At 46.8% G+C, this 16991-nt stretch overlaps 2 protein-coding genes across 4 annotated transcripts in view; one reads left to right on the forward strand and one right to left on the reverse strand.

Annotated features, from left to right (window-relative positions):
- caskin1 (CASK interacting protein 1) overlaps positions 1-3309 on the reverse strand; it is a 61483-nt gene extending 58174 nt beyond the window's left edge. The window contains 1 exon segment of the mRNA XM_037475643.2: positions 2944-3309. Coding sequence (XP_037331540.2) covers positions 2944-3037 — 94 coding nt within the window. The 5' untranslated portion in view covers positions 3038-3309.
- A 3253-nt stretch (positions 3310-6562) lies between these two features.
- On the forward strand, positions 6563-13808 carry LOC119220043 (phosphoribosyl pyrophosphate synthase-associated protein 2). 3 transcript variants are annotated; one of them, XM_037475649.2, is made up of 12 exons: positions 6564-6827; positions 7997-8031; positions 8136-8296; positions 9177-9229; positions 9489-9555; positions 9644-9816; positions 9993-10108; positions 10826-10881; positions 11166-11314; positions 11406-11476; positions 11789-11935; positions 12022-13808. In XM_037475649.2, exons 2-12 carry the CDS (start codon positions 8011-8013, stop codon positions 12178-12180), a joined length of 1173 nt encoding a protein of 390 aa, XP_037331546.1. In that variant the 5' UTR covers positions 6564-6827; positions 7997-8010; the 3' UTR covers positions 12181-13808. The 3 variants fall into 3 exon arrangements, with proteins under 3 accessions (XP_037331547.1, XP_037331546.1, XP_037331545.2); XM_037475650.2 differs by lacking the exon at positions 7997-8031 and having other exon boundaries at positions 6563-6827; XM_037475648.2 differs by having other exon boundaries at positions 6564-8031.
- Positions 13809-16991: the final 3183 nt, after the last annotated feature.

A 16991-nucleotide genomic window follows, 5' to 3' on the forward strand; every position in this document is an offset into this window, starting at 1 on the left:
TACCATCACTTAACAGTGACGGACAACCACCATTATGCTGCATATACAACATTCTCCCTCTTTCTCTCTCTCTGTGTTTGACAGGCACGGATACACACATCTATCTATTGTCCAATCAATATAACACAACTATCAAGGGTTGGGTTATGGATTATCTGTGATTACTCGAGTAAAACGGACACATTACACTAGTAGATTTGAAGGCCATTCATCAAAGCGCTCACTTTATCTCCCATGATCCAACACTGCGTGCACTATATATGATATAAGCACCCTGCAACCAAAAGAACCACCGTGTGTCCGTACAGTCGAGACGGCCCAGTTAGCCGACGTGACAGTGTGCGAAGCTTCCTCCCTGCTCCTTTGTGAATGTGCACTGGCTCGGATGCAATCATCTGCTCCACTCCTGTGCCAGCCTCAACACGGGGAGGAGGGGGAGGATGGGGAGGAGGGGGAGGAGGGGGAGGAGGGGGAGGGTACCCAGAATGCTCTGTGGACGTGTGTATCTCTCCTTCTCCCCGGGCTTCAAAGGAGGATCAAAAAAAAGGGGAAAGAAAAGGAAGGAGGGGAGCCTTGCGTGGCGATGCAAGCGTGTGTCGGTCTCTGGCGGCGTTGCATTGTTGATGTAACACACACACACACAACAGCACACAATAAACAACCCTTGATAGATTACGCCAACCTTTGACACGCACACACCGAGAGAAAGCCCCTTCAACAAACACAGACCTCCGGTCACACTCAAGGTCTGCTCTCACACACACACACACACACACACACACACCAGTGCCATGTGCGGGGGGGGGGGGGAGGGATGCTGAGTGACAGCAAACTGACGTTGGCTCTCCAGATGCTGCCAGATGTGCCTGCGTGAGATGCAGGGGAGTGTGTACAGAGTAAACGGTATGTCTGGCGTGATGAGGAGAAGACCCCCCCACCTCACCCGTGCTATACTGTATTGTGCCTTCACTGTTAGGTACATAGAGACCTCAGTAGGCACACACACACACACACACAGCTGTACTGTGAGCTTTGTGTTTAGTTCTAGATGACAAACAGGTGTGTGGTAACACTTCCCTGCAGCGTGTCAGGGACTCGCGTCTCCTCCCCTGTTATAATACAGACTTAACACCCCTCCCCCCGACCCCCAACTTCACCCAAAACACACAAGTGGAAGCCATCGGACGGCCGACCTGCCAGAAGGAGCCGCACAATGTTGTTGGCGGTGAGGGCGCTTGCTTAAGAGAGAGAGAGTTCATTGGGGGGAAAATGGCGGCCTGGGTCATTATAGAGATGTTGCGTTGACAAAAACTGGGTTCAATTTGACCTCCTATGATGAGTCCATATAAAAATAAAGATTGAAGCTCGAGGACAGAAACGTTCCCGTTGAAGCAACAGCAATTACAGCAAAAATGGAAGGGCAAAAATGTTACACCCTCAAAGAGAACACAGCACTACACACCAGCAGTCTCAGACACCAAAACAAATAAATAAATAAAACAGCATGAACATAAATCAAGTTAGAGCCATAACACATCGGGTCATTTCCTTTAGCTTTGCCATTCTACACGTGCTATTTAACCAGTGTCCACTAGGGGCGCTGCTGCTGCACCATGGAGCACAGAAGCACGCTCTCGCTCTCTATGCCAACCCCCCCACCCACACACAGCCCTTTAAACTCAATACAATATAATACACCTCGGTGCAGTACATTTCAAATGTGATTGAATAGTCGGTTGTTGAGCCTCTGAGAAGTGTGTGTGTGTGTGTGTGTGTGTGTGTGTATGATTGACCATCTGAACCAACAGCACTGATTCATTTGTCTTTGACATACAAAGTGAAGAAAAAGCTCAAACGTGAGATAATCTCTCCTTTTGAAACGCAGACGCAGACACACACACCGACACAGAGCAGGTTTTGCTGAACCAAAGCACAAGGTCCAGTTTATAATACATCATGTGATATTTCTATCACATAGGAAAGAAATGATCAAAGTCACCATTATCTGCCCCCCCCCCCCCTCCTCTGAAAAAGTCAAGAATTTAGTAAAAGAGTAAAGTTGTCAGCTTTGTCAGTGTCAACCATGTCTTCTTTTTTCTTTCGTTGCTCCCCCGGTTCTGGGCCATTCATCATCAACCCCCAACAACTCTTCATTCATATCCCACCTGCGGTTTGGAACCTTTTTTTTGTGCGAGCACCATCTCCGTCGCTCGCTGTGGGACCCCCCCCCCCTCCCCCCTGGAACCAGGCTATAGAACCACTATCATGCTCGCATCACCCTGCTCTACCTTCATCTTCATGTCAACATGGCTGCTTATAACCGGGCCAGAGCCTGGTAGGTGTCAGGACGGCAGCCCGCCCCCCTGCACCACTCCTTGGCGTCACTCTACTGCCCACTCACGAGTGGGCTGTGGAGTGAAACACTGACGGACGATGGCGTCCACAAACACACGTAGGCGACGGCTCCGCCACTGAGCGTCACGCTGAACCCTGACAAACGCGAGGCCACTGGCGCCGTTTCTCACTGGAGAGAAACGGTCCCCCCCCCCCCCCCCCCTCAAACCCCCCCACCAGTCTCTGCCTCCCTCCCACTTTGTACTCTGCTGCAGTGCACTGGGACGGGGGTCTGAAGATGGGCTGTCGGCCTCCAATCACACCACTCATCTTCCCTGATACACACCGTCGCATACGACCCCTCCTCCCTACTTCTCACTCTCTCGATTACACCCACACACACGCACACACGCACACACACACACACATACGCACACACACACATACGCACACATTTACACACATCACCATCATTGTGTTGGGCCTAATACTGCAAGCTAACAGCCAGCTGCGTTGTGTGAGAAACACCTTTCTACACACACACACACACACACACACACACACACATATATATATATATTTCTTTGTTTTAAGAGCAGAATGTCTTACTTGCTTTCCCGGGCCGGGGCCTCTGCAGCAGCTTCTGCACGGTGAGCAGGTCCTCGGTCTTCACCGCCTGCAGCAGTTCCTGGTCCTTCCCCATCTTCCGCTGTGAGGCCGCTCTCTACTCCCGCAGCATCCTCCGAAGCACCGCCTCAGCCCGGCCGCAGACGGACAGCCTCCCTCCTCCTCCTCCTCCCGCCTGCGCCCCCTTATCCCTCCTGGTGCCTGACTTTAGACGAGACCCCGCTAGAGCTCCGGCATGTGACGGGGCGAGAGAGCGAGCGGAGGAAAGACTGCGTGGGAATGGAGGGAGGGATGCTCTCGGGTTCTCCCGCCCCTGGCAAGTGCACCGCCGCTGGTTTGGCGACTGGACCGGGGGCTACGGGGGGGGGGGGGCTACCGGGGGCTACGGGGGAGGGGGGGCTACCGGGCTACCGCTCGAGATCCCCGTATGAGCGCGCAAGCGTCGCGTGCGTAGTATTTAAAGGGTGAGGATAGTGTATGAAAGGCTCCCTGGTTCCGCGGTTCGCTCGCGCTCCTCATCTGCTGAACGGTCTTCCTTGCATCTGCGCCATCCTCTCCCCCCCCACCCCCCCGACAAAAAACCACGAAGAAGAACCGAGCGGGAGACGTAAAAAGAAACGGACAGATGTGAGCGGGCTACCGAGCAGATGATAGAAGATCGTGCGCGTGCGTTAAGGACACGGGGGCGCGCGGCGTCCGTCTTCCGAGGTACGCCGCTCACGTGCGCTCTGCGTCGTAAACACAATCCACCGTCGCCGCTGCCATCCCTCCGCGTGCACTCGGGCTCTGTTTTTGGTAATGGTTTTCTCCGCGTGGGGCGGAGGGGCAGGGGGAGTGGGAGGGGAGAGGAGGGGGGCGCGCGCTCTACAGCTGGCTCGGCTCGCACCGCTAAATGGCTCATGCTGCAACTCGGGGGCGGACCAGGATCGCGGGGCCGTCCCGCCTCCTTTTCCTCATCTCCTTCTTTCTGTTCCTATGGCCCTTTCTCTCGCCTCCTTTTCCTCATCTCGTTCTTTCTGTTCCTATGGCCCTTTCTCTCGCCTCCTTTTCCTCATCTCCTTCTTTCTGTTCCTATGGCCCTTTCTCTCGCCTCCTTTTCCTCATCTCCTTCTTTCTGTTCCTATGGCCCTTTCTCTCGCCTCCTTTTCCTCATCTCGTTCTTTCTGTTCCTATGGCCCTTTCTCTCGCCTCCTTTTCCTCATCTCCTTCTTTCTGTTCCTATGGCCCTTTCTCTCGCCTCCTTTTCCTCATCTCCTTCTTTCTGTTCCTATGGCCCTTTCTCTCGCCTCCTTTTCCTCATCTCCTTCTTTCTGTTCCTATGGCCCTTTCTCTCGCCTCCTTTTCCTCATCTCCTTCTTTCTGTTCCTATGGCCCTTTCTCTCGCCTCCTTTTCCTCATCTCCTTCTTTCTGTTCCTATGGCCCTTTCTCTCGCCTCCTTTTCCTCATCTCCTTCTTTCTGTTCCTATGGCCCTTTCTCTCGCCTCCTTTTCCTCATCTCCTTCTTTCTGTTCCTATGGCCCTTTCTCTCGCCTCCTTTTCCTCATCTCCTTCTTTCTGTTCCTATGGCCCTTTCTCTCGCCTCCTTTTCCTCATCTCCTTCTTTCTGTTCCTATGGCCCTTTCTCTCGCCTCCTTTTCCTCATCTCCTTCTTTCTGTTCCTATGGCCCTTTCTCTCGCCTCCTTTTCCTCATCTCCTTCTTTCTGTTCCTATGGCCCTTTCTCTCGCCTCCTTTTCCTCATCTCCTTCTTTCTGTTCCTATGGCCCTTTCTCTCGCCTCCTTTTCCTCATCTCGTTCTTTCTGTTTCTATGCCCCTTTCTATCTTTGTTTTTTGCAAACAATGGACAGAAGACTGACGTTAGATGCAGTTTTAGTAACGGGACCTGTCAATCACAGTAACCCGGCCCTGAAGCATGCTCTGCTTCGTAGTTTTTTCCGCAGTCCCCAGCCACCGGGGCAACTTTGGATGCCAATTGTATCATTTTATAATGCCATATTTATCGTAGATCTCCTAGAGGATTTCTGATGACTGATGACTGAAAATAACGCCAGCCAAGAAATAGGTGCTCAACAAATGACACTAAGCTAATATTGTTTGACTTTGAAACCTTTGTGCTCCTGACGCGGTTATTACTGTAAACGATTGAAAATTCTAATGCGGAATAATTTTGTCGAATTACCGTATTTAAAGTGATGATTCAACATTTTAGGGGGATTATTTTATGACGAGACCAATACCGGTGTCATGACTGCACAGTAGATGTAAAGCTAGCAGCTTTTCTCCTGTGCTTTTCCTTGAGATTTGGTAACTTATGAAATGATTTTTCATATTTAATGCCTTTTACAATTGAAACTCTCCACAAACTTATATCATAGTTTCCATATCCCCGACAAGTAGAGAAGGAAGAGCACAGTGATGTTGACCCCAACTTGTATCCAACCTGTCTTCTTTCTCTGTGCAACCTCCTCCAGATTTTTTAAAAGACCCCTCTCCTCTCTATTGTGTTGTGTGTATGTTTGTGTGCTTGTGTGTGCATGTACGTGTGGGAAGTGTGCAGCGCTCAGATGCTGCTCTCTGCCTCCTCCACATATCCAGTGCGTTATGTAAGAATACTGAGGAGTAGCCCATATGGCAGTGAGAGCGTATTTATAAATCTGTCTCTGTGTTAAAGCAAAACCGATGCGATACCTGTAACTTGACATGTCAACGCTTAAATTTGCGAGGCTTTCATTTGGCAATGTTACGGTTGGTTTGAGACACGATTCAATACATGTCCAAGGGAGGAAATGTAGATCCCAGAGACACTTTATTACATTCAGAGTCCTGTTCCCTGAGACCTTCTCAGGGTTCCGAGAGAAAGACGTGCACGGCATGTTCACATGCACACATACATTACCATGTGATCAAACGAACGAGAAACAAAGCAAGGACCTTTTGAGATAAAGCCAACCTTTAATGCTTTAAATGACGAGTGCAAATGTACTCGTTGGACACAAAAGACAAGATGAACTGTGTAAATACTTTAATACACACGTGGAATGTAACGTTGTCATACCTGACTAAGATTGATCAATAACACCTCTTTCTGTTTCCCCATCAAAAGCAACTCTTTCTGGAGTGATTGGTCCAGATTGCGTGTTGGCATCTAACTGATAAGGGATTTTAATAATGATTTAGTGTGCAGTGAATGAGATTGGTAGCACACCAGGCTAACAATACACCTGAAATCATGTTCATTCCAAACTTGTGAGTCCCTTTATCTAACAAGAGCTGAGGTGATGATGGTGCTTGAGGCTTCCAGAACTACACACTGCCATCAAGTGGCTTGTCCCCAAGTCTGCACCCCTCGGGAAGACTTTTGGTGTGTAGTCTTTGTTGTTAAAACAACTGATTCACTACACAAGTAAAATAACAAGTCATTTTGTGTAACACTTTTATATGGGTGGTTGAAATATGCATTGTTTGTTATACGAGGGTGTATATCCAAAAATTGCCAAAGGCAGTACAACTATTAAAAAAAATAAAATAATTATCTATATATAACAAAACAGTAGTAGTATAGCACAGCTTACCAATGTTTGGTGCCTTTTCACCTTAGAATGTTAAGTTCTAAATGCTCTGAAATAGAGTATAAAAACGAATAATTCTCTGTGAAAAACACCATGTATTTACGGCTTTCTACAGAGCACTTAAATGCAACACAAAACCGCCCCTTTTCCGTTTCCCTTCCTCTGATTGGCCAAGCCGCACATCCGTCACAGGATCGCGAACAGTCGAACTGAGGGAAACAGGTTGAAAAGGGCAGGAGCCTCTTATATTCAAATACTATCGGTTGCAGATTGTAACCAGAAAAACACGCAAACTGGTGAGTATTACTGCGGTTTGTTTTGTAAATAGTCGTTATTCTATTTTTGTACTATGAGCGACTTGCTTTCTGATGCATGACAAATCAATGCGCGCACTCAAGAGCTTTGCGCGACAGGATTATTCCCCGCGAGCTATCGCGTTAGTACTTGCGTGTTACTGTTAGCTAACGTTATCTCATGGTGTTAAAACCCAACATGTGATATTAGCTGACGTTACTTTATCAAAAAAAGTAGTCTGCGTCTATATCACGCACACGCGGTCGTTGTGGAATGGCCCTTAGCAACGTTCACCGGTCAAACCCGAGGTTATTCAGCTAGCTTAGCAACACGAGGAAGCTAATGTGGTGACTGTTGATAGTAGGAAGGAACGATGTGTTCAAATCACGAGTGAGCTCATTAAAAGTCCCTGACCCCCTGAAAGAAACCTCCCACTTAGACTTATTTAATATAGTATAGTAACTCTATTAAGGCTAATTTAAGAATTGCCCGTCCAGTTATAGCGTATATTGTGGTCGCGGTTGGTTGCATGGCATCTGCCTTTTGTTTGTTCCACTAACCCTCTTGTCGTTAAGTGTATAAGACCGAACTAAAACCTCTGGCCTTCAAGTAGCCTGTATATTAACATCTTATGCAATGATTAGAACGTTTTTAAAAATTGAGACCTTTGTAATTAACAGTAGCATGCAAGCAAGCAAGTAACGTTTGTGGACAAATTTCAAAAATCAATAAAGTAGATTTGGAACTTCAGTCAGAGCCGTGTTGAAGCAATTCAACGAAAGAAGCTAGAGGCCAAGGCAACACGGCGCGCTCGTTCCTTCGGCCTCCTCACTGGCTGCTCGCAGCTCCACGCAGACCGCGGGGACGCGCAATGAGCGGCAGCGTGCGCGTAGGTAGGTGGGTGAGTAAGAAGGTCACTTAGGTAGGAAGGGTGGATTGCCTCAATAGTCGTAGGAGAACAAGCCTTAAGTATTATTTTGATAATTAGCATGACATTAATCAATGTCTTGATTCAAAATGAGGAGATCCAGCTGCAGCACCTTGCTGTCACTCAATCCAGGTGGAGGATTCCGCCTTGCTGTGAACAGGAAGTTCATGAAGAAAGTCACATCAATCACATGTATTTTACTCTCCGTGCCTCAGTTTGTGCTTGTTTGTAACTCCATCACAGCCAAAGATCCCAAGATGAGGTGTGAGAATACAGAGGTATTTAAGTAGTAATTATGCTTTCATCTGAAAAAACCCCCCCTGCTTCTATGTATAAGAACGGGCTTCAGAGACTAACTAAAGGTCCCGTTCCTCGGCTGCAGGAAGAGCTCAGCGCAGCGTGGGTGCCCAAGGATCCACTGCCTGAGTGCGGGGAGATCAGCATCCAGCACCCTGTCGCCATGAACCACACCAAGGGCGGCATGGTCCTCTTCACCGGCAACTCGCACCCCTCCAGTCGCGAGATGGGAAAGAGGATCTCCGAGTGAGTCAGGGAGGGGATTTTCAATGTTTCTGCTACAAATAATCTACCCAAGCGATGTCTGGTCAGTGCTATTTTCATCGTCTCTGAGCTAACCTAACATATTTACAAAATAAAGGAGTTAAATAACAACTCTAACACTGAATTAAAAATGAAAAACAACATAGTAATCTAACCTGAAATGAAACACATTCCGTGTTCCTACAAGCGACTTACATTGCATCATAACCCATGCGTTACACTTTACCTGGTGTAACGCATGGGGAGCAATTAGGGGTTAGGTGTCTTGCTCAGAGACACTTCAACATGGCACATGGGGCAGCCAGGGTTCAAACCGCCAACCTTGCGGATCCCAGCGGACCACGCTACTCCATGCGCCACATCGCCCACATATCTGATTTACCAATCGAGTTCAGGGGGTTAAGTAACTCTACATGAGCAGTTCCAGAAGAACTGTAAATGCTGACGTCCTTGAGCCAAGAATGGAGTGATAAACGACCCCGAGTACAGCAGCGCTTCCACCAAAGTGCCCCGAGCTGTTGTCTTAAACATGAGGCACCCAACGCCGTGTAACGAGTTGCAACAGCGGCCGTGTTTCATGGCGTTCTGTGTAAACAGAACATTCCCCAACGGTCCTGGACTCCAACGGGGCATCTTTTGTGTAACAAACAGAGGAGGGACATGCAATGTCTGTCCATGTAGGAGACGCATGAAACGCAGCCTGCGAGCAGTTAACTGGGAGGAAGTGTAGCAGCAGACGTCTGAACTGGGGGGGGTGTTTTCTATCGCCTGCTTTGTCTTAGCATTCCTTCACTCTGTACAATGTAAACACAAAAGCGTCCTCTGACTTCTCCCTCCCTCTCTCTCTCTCTTTTTATTTCAGGCGGTTAGGGGTGGAGCTTGGCAAGGTGCAGGTGTACCAGGAGACTAACAGAGGTCATTATTATTTTTGTTCTGATTCTAATAATAGCCTGTTTTATTCGTCAGATTTTATCATTCAAAATGGAGAGACAAACTGGACATAACTTTTTATTTTTATTGGGATTGTTTCCTAATCTCTTTCCCTGGGAGGCACATTATCGGAATGCTTGTATGTTCAGGGCGGCGGGTGCACAGGCGCATGAGGTGGGCGCGTGTTTTGCTCTCTCGCTGCTCCCTTCGGTTCTCACGCTCCTGTCTTTTGTTGTTTCCATAGAAACGCGGGTGCAGGTCCAGGAGTCGGTGCGGGGCAAAGACGTCTTTGTGATCCAAACGGTGTCCAAGTAAGCGAGGACCTCTGAAATGTGTCCCTCACACTGCTGTGCCCCCTCACCCCACCCTGACTCCCTCTTCTCTCCCCTCCGCCCTCAGGGACGTGAACACCACCATCATGGAGATGCTGATCCTGGTATACGCCTGCAGGACATCCTGCGCCAGGAGCATCACAGGCGTCCTCCCCTACTTCCCCTACAGCAAGCAGTGCAAGATGAGGAAGAGGGGCTCCATCGTGTCCAAACTCATCGCCTCCATGATGTGTAAAGCTGGTAGGTGGGAAGTGAAAACAGGGGGGGGTGGAACTTGCTCACGAGGGTGTCCATCTTTTCTAAACGTGGCTGTTAAACAAACTGCAGACATGACACTTTTCGACAATATTGGCTGTTTTGAAAGGAAACTATGTGGTTAAAATGTGAGCATTGACGGAGCTGACTGTGTTGTGTAGGTCTCACCCACCTGATCACCATGGACCTCCATCAGAAAGAGATCCAAGGCTTCTTCAACATTCCAGTGGACAATCTGAGAGCTTCCCCCTTCCTGCTGCAGTACATACAGGAAGAGGTAAAGCAAACTCCGCTTTGTGGTCTGTTAGATTCTAAACAAGCCGTAGTTTACTAAATGGAACTCGTGCTGTATTGTAGAGGACTTGAAACTAGAGGTTGAGAAACATAAACTCATGTTTACTGAGGAAAAGTTAGAATATCTGTCCTTTTCTCAGAGACTTCTAGCAAACTAAATGTCTCTTTTGGACATTAGTGAGGATGCTAATTGAAGTCACTTTATTTTTATCACCGGTTCGAAACCGTTTTTTTAACCCTGCATGGGTCAAGAGGCCAATAATGAATTATTGTAGCTGAAATGAACCTTGTGGTTAACCCAAGCTTGTGAGCTGCAGCCTTTAGTTTTAGACATAATAAGTCAGTAAATACCTTGTGTGAATTTTGAAGCCTTTTTCTGGCCTTTATAAAAAGGTGGTGGCAACTTCCTGCTGTGCCTGCAAATCCTCGTCCTCCTGAACACAAGGTCCTGGCTTTTAGACAAAGGGAGGCAAAAGCAGGCTTGTCCTCTAGCATGTAATGGTAAACCATCGATGCCTTAATGGTTTTTCTCTTACACGGGAAAAACAACTTTGTTTGACTTGATTCTTTATTCACGATTGTCTGAGAAAATCTTCCATCCTAATCGCCATCCTCACCAGTATCCATCCATGGCGAAGAGAGACTAGTGTCAATTGTATTCTAATCTAACATTAAACGTCTTCTTGTCCTCCCCCTCCAGATCCCCGACTATAGAAATGCTGTCATTGTGGCCAAATCCCCAGCCTCTGCCAAAAGGTACAGTCGGCCCTCTTCACTCGCTGGTTTTAAGCTATGATTCGTTTCATCCCAGGGGCAATTAATAAGTTAGTCAAACCCTTCATTCACCCCGTTTTCCTTCCCTGAGGAAGTTCTGTTCCGTTGCACACAGCGCTTGATTTTTGATACAACCAGGGATGCAAAGTTACAAGTTTTCTCACATTTGTGACAGGACCTAAAGTTGTGCTTTGTATCTACGTTTGTGTCTTGTTTTCTCTGTTGCCGTGGTTTCTGAACTGTCCCCCCCGGTGTGGGCGCATCAGGGCTCAGTCGTTTGCAGAGCGGCTGCGTCTGGGCCTCGCGGTGATCCACGGCGAGGCCCAGGACGCCGAGTCGGACCAGGTGGACGGGCGTCACTCGCCGCCCACCGTCAAGACCACCGGAGCCATTCACCCCAGCATGGAGATCCCACGTAACGCACGCGGCAACCACCACAGATCCTGTAACCGCCGTGTAACGGAATAGGCTTTTGATTCTCTCTTATTTGGGGCCTTCGTTTCCAGTGTTGATCCCCAAAGAGAAGCCTCCCATCACCGTGGTAGGAGATGTCGGAGGACGCATCGCCATCATAGTGGTGAGAGGACCCACTGTGATTTTGTTTTGGATGCAAGACTCCGGGAGAAGGAGATTAGCCAGATGCAGAGGAGCCTGGGCGTTTTGTAAAAAAAAAAATATATATATATTTGAGAGGGAGAGAGACCTTATGGCCAGCTGTTTGTAAGAAAAAAGCTGGATATTAAATCAATCAAAGCATTTAAGCGTCTATCTCTCGTTCATTTAATTGATGGCTGTTAAGGCTCGATTGTTCAGTTTGTATCAATGACATTCAACTGTCTGAGGATGTTCACTGAATGGCGTGTTTGAGACTGGTCCGTTCGCCCCACAGGACGACATCATCGACGACGTTGACAGTTTCGTGGCGGCAGCGGAGACGCTGAAGGAAAGGGGCGCCTACAAGATCTTCGTCATGGCAACGCACGGCATCCTCTCCTTGGACGCCCCCAGGTTCATAGAAGAGTCGGCCATCGACGAGGTAAGCGTGAACACTGTGACCCTCGTACCGCTCGACTCCCGCCCAACAAAGCTGTCATCATCCTCATCGCCGTGGCCTTCCTCCAGGTGGTGGTGACCAACACGATTCCTCACGAGCTCCAGAAGCTCCAGTGTCCGAAGATCAAAACCGTGGACATCAGCATGATCCTGTCAGAGGCCATCCGCCGCATCCACAACGGAGAATCCATGTCCTACCTGTTCCGCAACATCGGAATGGACGACTGAGCGCCCAGCATGCACGAACACACACACACACACACACACACACACACACACACACACACACACACACACACTCGCACACTATTTGCCTTGTTAGGTTTCTTCAAAAACAGAGGTGAATGTCAAACACAGAAATCGTTACACATGCATAATACTAATAAATCCATGACCTGCTTGTATGATGAACATAAACACAAAGCCAGAGTGCAGCTTAAAGGGTTAGTTTGGATTTTAACTTTTAATGCGAGGCTGCATGTGGTGCTCATATGGTCCGTGCACCGCAGTAGATGGCTGTCGGTGGACGTGAGTAGGAAAGCGATGCACTGCTGTGAGCGGGGGCAGCCTTTAAGTAAATGCTACCATTCTAAAAAATATGCTTGAATACAAGCTGTTAGTTTACACTATTCAGATTACATTTACCGCCAAATGGCCCTTTCTGACCAAACTGCAGCCGCCAACGACGCTGACTTCAAATCCACGGCAATCCTTATGACAAAACCGATTAAGAGGTGTGGGATCATGTGAACAGAGGGTAGATGACGAAGGGGAGTTAAGAGGTGAGACTATGGTACCCATCAACTGACAGATTCTTTGGCTGTTGCCCCCGGCTGCAGCAGAACATTGCTTTCATTCTGTAGTGGGACCACTGTGTGTTTCTCCAAACCGACCGACGTGTCTCATAAAAGCCCACTTCAAAAAAATACCTGGACCCTCCTTCCACATATAAGATGACTGAAAGCAGGTAAACTGATCTTTGCCCTCACTGCCAGTCTCTCCCTCTGCTGCCCTCATGACAAAACACACACCTCCGTTTTTATCTTTTTACGATTATCGCTACACATTTTCCTACAAATTAATGTTCATCATAACGTGGCATTTGTTAGCATGGAAGCCCCCCCCCCACCCCCCCGATCCTGGCAGTAAATTGTCCTTCTATCCGGATTAGAAACAGTGCCTTCTACCTGACGCGCTCCAAACACACAGGCCTTCACTTCTCAGACACACCAGTCAGCTGACTAGCTAACAGATATAAACCCATTGTGTTGAATGTGCAGGTTCTGGGCTAATTAACCTGTGCAGGTAATCAGAGGGCACAATTAACCCCTTGCTGTTCATCATGTGGTGGTCCAGAATGTGCTACTAATGTAGTTATGTAGACTGCTTCTAGCTGGCTGTGGTTGCCATAGCACTGAGATGCTAATCTGGTGTCAAATCTACTCATTGCTAAAAATTGAACTGGACTATCCACAGGAAATTATGACTAGTCAATCAGGCATTCCAGACCTTGTATTTTTATTTTTTTATTTTAACGGCGTTACTCAGTCATCCGTATAACATTGTGTGCCATGATTTTACATTTGTTCATGTCACAAATTAGCGGTTGCCTCTCCAGCCGGACGGATCTGGGCAGTTTGACACTCCAGTTAAGAGCTGAAGGTACTTCTTAGTTATGAGTTAAGATTATACCGGAGGAGACTGAAGTTTGCTCAAACACACCTGCAGTTAAAGTTTGAAGAGAAATCCTTTTTTCTTCTGACAAGCTGAATTTGACTGAAGCAGGTCTTTGTCACTTTACGAGAAATGTTTTGTATTTATTTTCAACACTTATGAATAAATAATGAACTATGAAAGTAGTGACTGACTGTTTTTTGTAGATTTTGAAATCAGGTTTGCGCTTTCTAGCTAACTCACACGTTGTTGCTAACTGTTGTTGTTGCTAACATGCTAACTGGTGCACCAGTTAGCATGTTAGCATGCTAATGGTAGGTACAACTTATGGAAAATAATGTATTGTTTGGCAACTTCAACAAGAAAACGTTTGGGCAGTTGTCACACATCAATGTAATAAAGAAAAGTGTTTGGCATTAACATTTAAAGGATAAGGGTGTTTTTTCACTTCTTCTAAATGTGAGAACTAGTTTCCTTCGGGTATCATGCATTCTAACCTGATGAAAAACATCACGATTCACAATAGTTTTTATTGAATGTCACAAAGTTATGAATATTAAAACCTATTTCTGCCACACACAAAAAAAAATTCAAAAGACTATGGTCCGGGCCTTTAGGTTTACTAAGCTGCTGATGAGTAAAGGTGGGGACATGAGTGAGACGCAAGGACCTTAACTTTGAATGGAGGGTTTTTACATCGATGTAAAGTCAGATACAGTGGAAGTATTCAGATCCTTTACATAAGTACAAGTTGAAATACCATAGCTGAAAAAACGATGCTTAAAGTGACTAATAATGACACTTAAGACTCACATAAACACACAAAGTAAAAGAGCAGCAGGAAGCTGATTTAAAGCAACTTGTTTCTTGTTCAACATATCTCATGTTTATTTATTAATGCTGACAGACAGGTATTGTTTGGGAACACGTATAGCGGCATCGACTACAGAACAGAACCAGGCAGAAAAAGAAAGCTGTTTATTGGACCTGAGACGCACCTGTGAGGTCGAGTCCCACGCCTTCAGATTCACGCCGAACAAACATCCCGCCAATATGTCTAAATGTATTTGAAATCAAGCCAAGACGTTCGGGGGGTTAGAGTCCAACACAACTAAGCGGATGGAAAAATCACACAAAAAAACCCCTATTTGAACAACTGCTTGTAGTGCTTTTGTTTTGTCATGTTTAACCCCCCCGCCCATGGTTTGTTCAAATCACGTCAGCGCGAGCTGATGCTAACAGTTGAAGCGTTTAAAGACTGGTTGCCAATGGTTACGGGACAGAACGTGCCGGTCGTCAGGGTCAAACTTAGAAGTGCAAGAAAGTCCAACGGTCCCTTTGAGTCTCGCCGAAATGCGCTGAGGTCTGACAAGTGTCGAGCTTTGGTGACCTGGGTGGGCGTGCGCCCCCCACCCTCAACTACTACCCTTAACCCTTAAGCAAGGCACTAAACCCTCTCCCCTCCGCGCAGAGCAGCTCGGAGGCCACCGGTGGGGAAGCGTAGAGAAGTGGAAAGAAAGGCGTCGATCTGTATCAATGTTTAAATGGTGTGGTGCTACAATCTGTCTGTCCAACATGGCGGTTTGTCCGCAACGTGCTCACTGGCAAACGCTTTTTAAACACGTGTCTTTTTACGCGGGCAGCACTTGGTGGGTAACCATGGCGACAGGCAGCTACAGCTAGCGCGGGTCGGAAGGCTTCGTGAAGGCAAAAGCAGCGCGTTGACTAATGAGAACGAGTCCTAGCAAGGCAAAGTGAGAGCTTCCTACTTTCAGATTTTCTACCTAAGGTGACCTAACTTAAAAACAGCAAATGCACAGCTCACATTTGGTTTAGACATAAGAGATGAAAACGTAATAAAAAAATACATCAGAAGGGAAAAGCCCACAAAGTGACTTATGGCTCTCAAAGCCCCTTTGCTTCCGTCTAACAGGACCAAGTTACATTGTAAATATACTGCATGTGTCGGACTAATACTTGGCATTCAACCTTTGTACTACTCGACCCCCCTCGTCTAACTCCATCTTACTTATAACAGTACCTCATTAAAACTGTTGTTGTGTTTTATGGGTCCAGGTCCGAAAATCAGTCAGCGATTTTTTTGCACTTCCTGGTTCCCTCATCTGAAAGTCATTTTTTTCTAAACACAAATTGAAGAGATACATTTTTTTTTTAAGTGTCAAAGTCAGTATACCACAGTTGTGACCTTTACGTGTGTTAAAAAAAAGTCAGCTAACACCTTCTGCCGATTGCATTCACGCTAAAAACCCTAAAAGTGGTTTTTTGTTGTTGAACAAATTAATTAGTTTGTTTGCAGGAACTTCCAAAATCTAATGAAAGATTCTTGTTGACTGTTTTGGGAGGGAACCAGTGCGATGCTAACTTCCCGGTATGTGTCGTCCCATCTGGACTCACAACACAACTTTACAAACGTGAAAATGACCCAAACTGTGACGTTTCTGTGAACAAAATCCTCCACTGGGACGTGTAACTTTAGTTTTGAAGTTTGTATCGAGCCGAGTGGAGAAGCTGCGAAGGGGGATATTTGTGAATGCTTTTCTATGTTTGAGTTGAAAAACAAACATAGTATTTCTTTTAATATTTTATAATAAGAGCAAGACTACAGAGTCTACAGCCACAACTGTGGCTCTATGAAGGCGGTGCTTTGAGGCTCGATGCTAATGCCAACGTGCTAACATGCTAACATGCTAACATGCTCACAGGGACAACGTTAACAAGCCAGTGTTTAGCACGTGTTACACTTACCTTGGCTTTGGGGGGGGGGTGTTAGCATGCTAACGTTTGCTAATCATCACTAAATACAATAAAGATGGGAATATTAAACTTGTGAACCAAAGTATTTGACAATTTGAAAGAAGACCAGAAGGTGGTGCTGGAGGAAAATCATTAATCTGAACATCATTCTGTAGAAACCAGGGAAAAGGAAATCTGGTTTGTGTCTGTATTCGTTATAGACCATATAGTCTAATCAAACTTATCGGATTGATTGTTTTCCATTAATGCAACCTAGTTGGAGCTTGCCAGCAAGCTGCATTATCTCCCTTAAGACACACACAAACTCACAATGATCCCCATGGTGAACGAGCTGCAGAACGTCCGTTCCAAAACACTGTCTAACTCAGCACCGTCTTGCCATCCACATGCAAATATGAGCCTCATATTTGGAAAAAGCAGCATTAGCAAAGTCATCACCAACTACTGAATAGTAGTCAAAGTGGAATATTTAAATATATAACCATGTATGGATACATGTCGTCTATTTCCACAGACAAATTATGACAATTCTGCATTAGCTAATTGGACCGATCTCTGGTGAAATACATTTTGTTACTCACAGTAAAGAC

The sequence above is a fragment of the Pungitius pungitius genome, chromosome 12 (genome assembly GCF_949316345.1).
Source record: "Pungitius pungitius chromosome 12, fPunPun2.1, whole genome shotgun sequence".
NCBI lineage: Eukaryota > Metazoa > Chordata > Actinopteri > Perciformes > Gasterosteidae > Pungitius > Pungitius pungitius.

What these genes read in the sequence shown, in the direction of transcription:
- LOC119220043 (XM_037475648.2), top strand. Translation starts at nt 7,843, where the DNA reads ATGAGGAGATCCAGCTGCAGCACCTTGCTGTCACTCAATCCAGGTGGA. An exon ending in GTACCAGGAGACTAACAGAG is followed by an intron (nt 9,230 to 9,488) that starts GTCATTATTATT and finishes TTGTTTCCATAG; the next exon opens with AAACGCGGGTGCAGGTCCAG. An exon ending in AAGAGTCGGCCATCGACGAG is followed by an intron (nt 11,936 to 12,021) that starts GTAAGCGTGAAC and finishes GCCTTCCTCCAG; the next exon opens with GTGGTGGTGACCAACACGAT.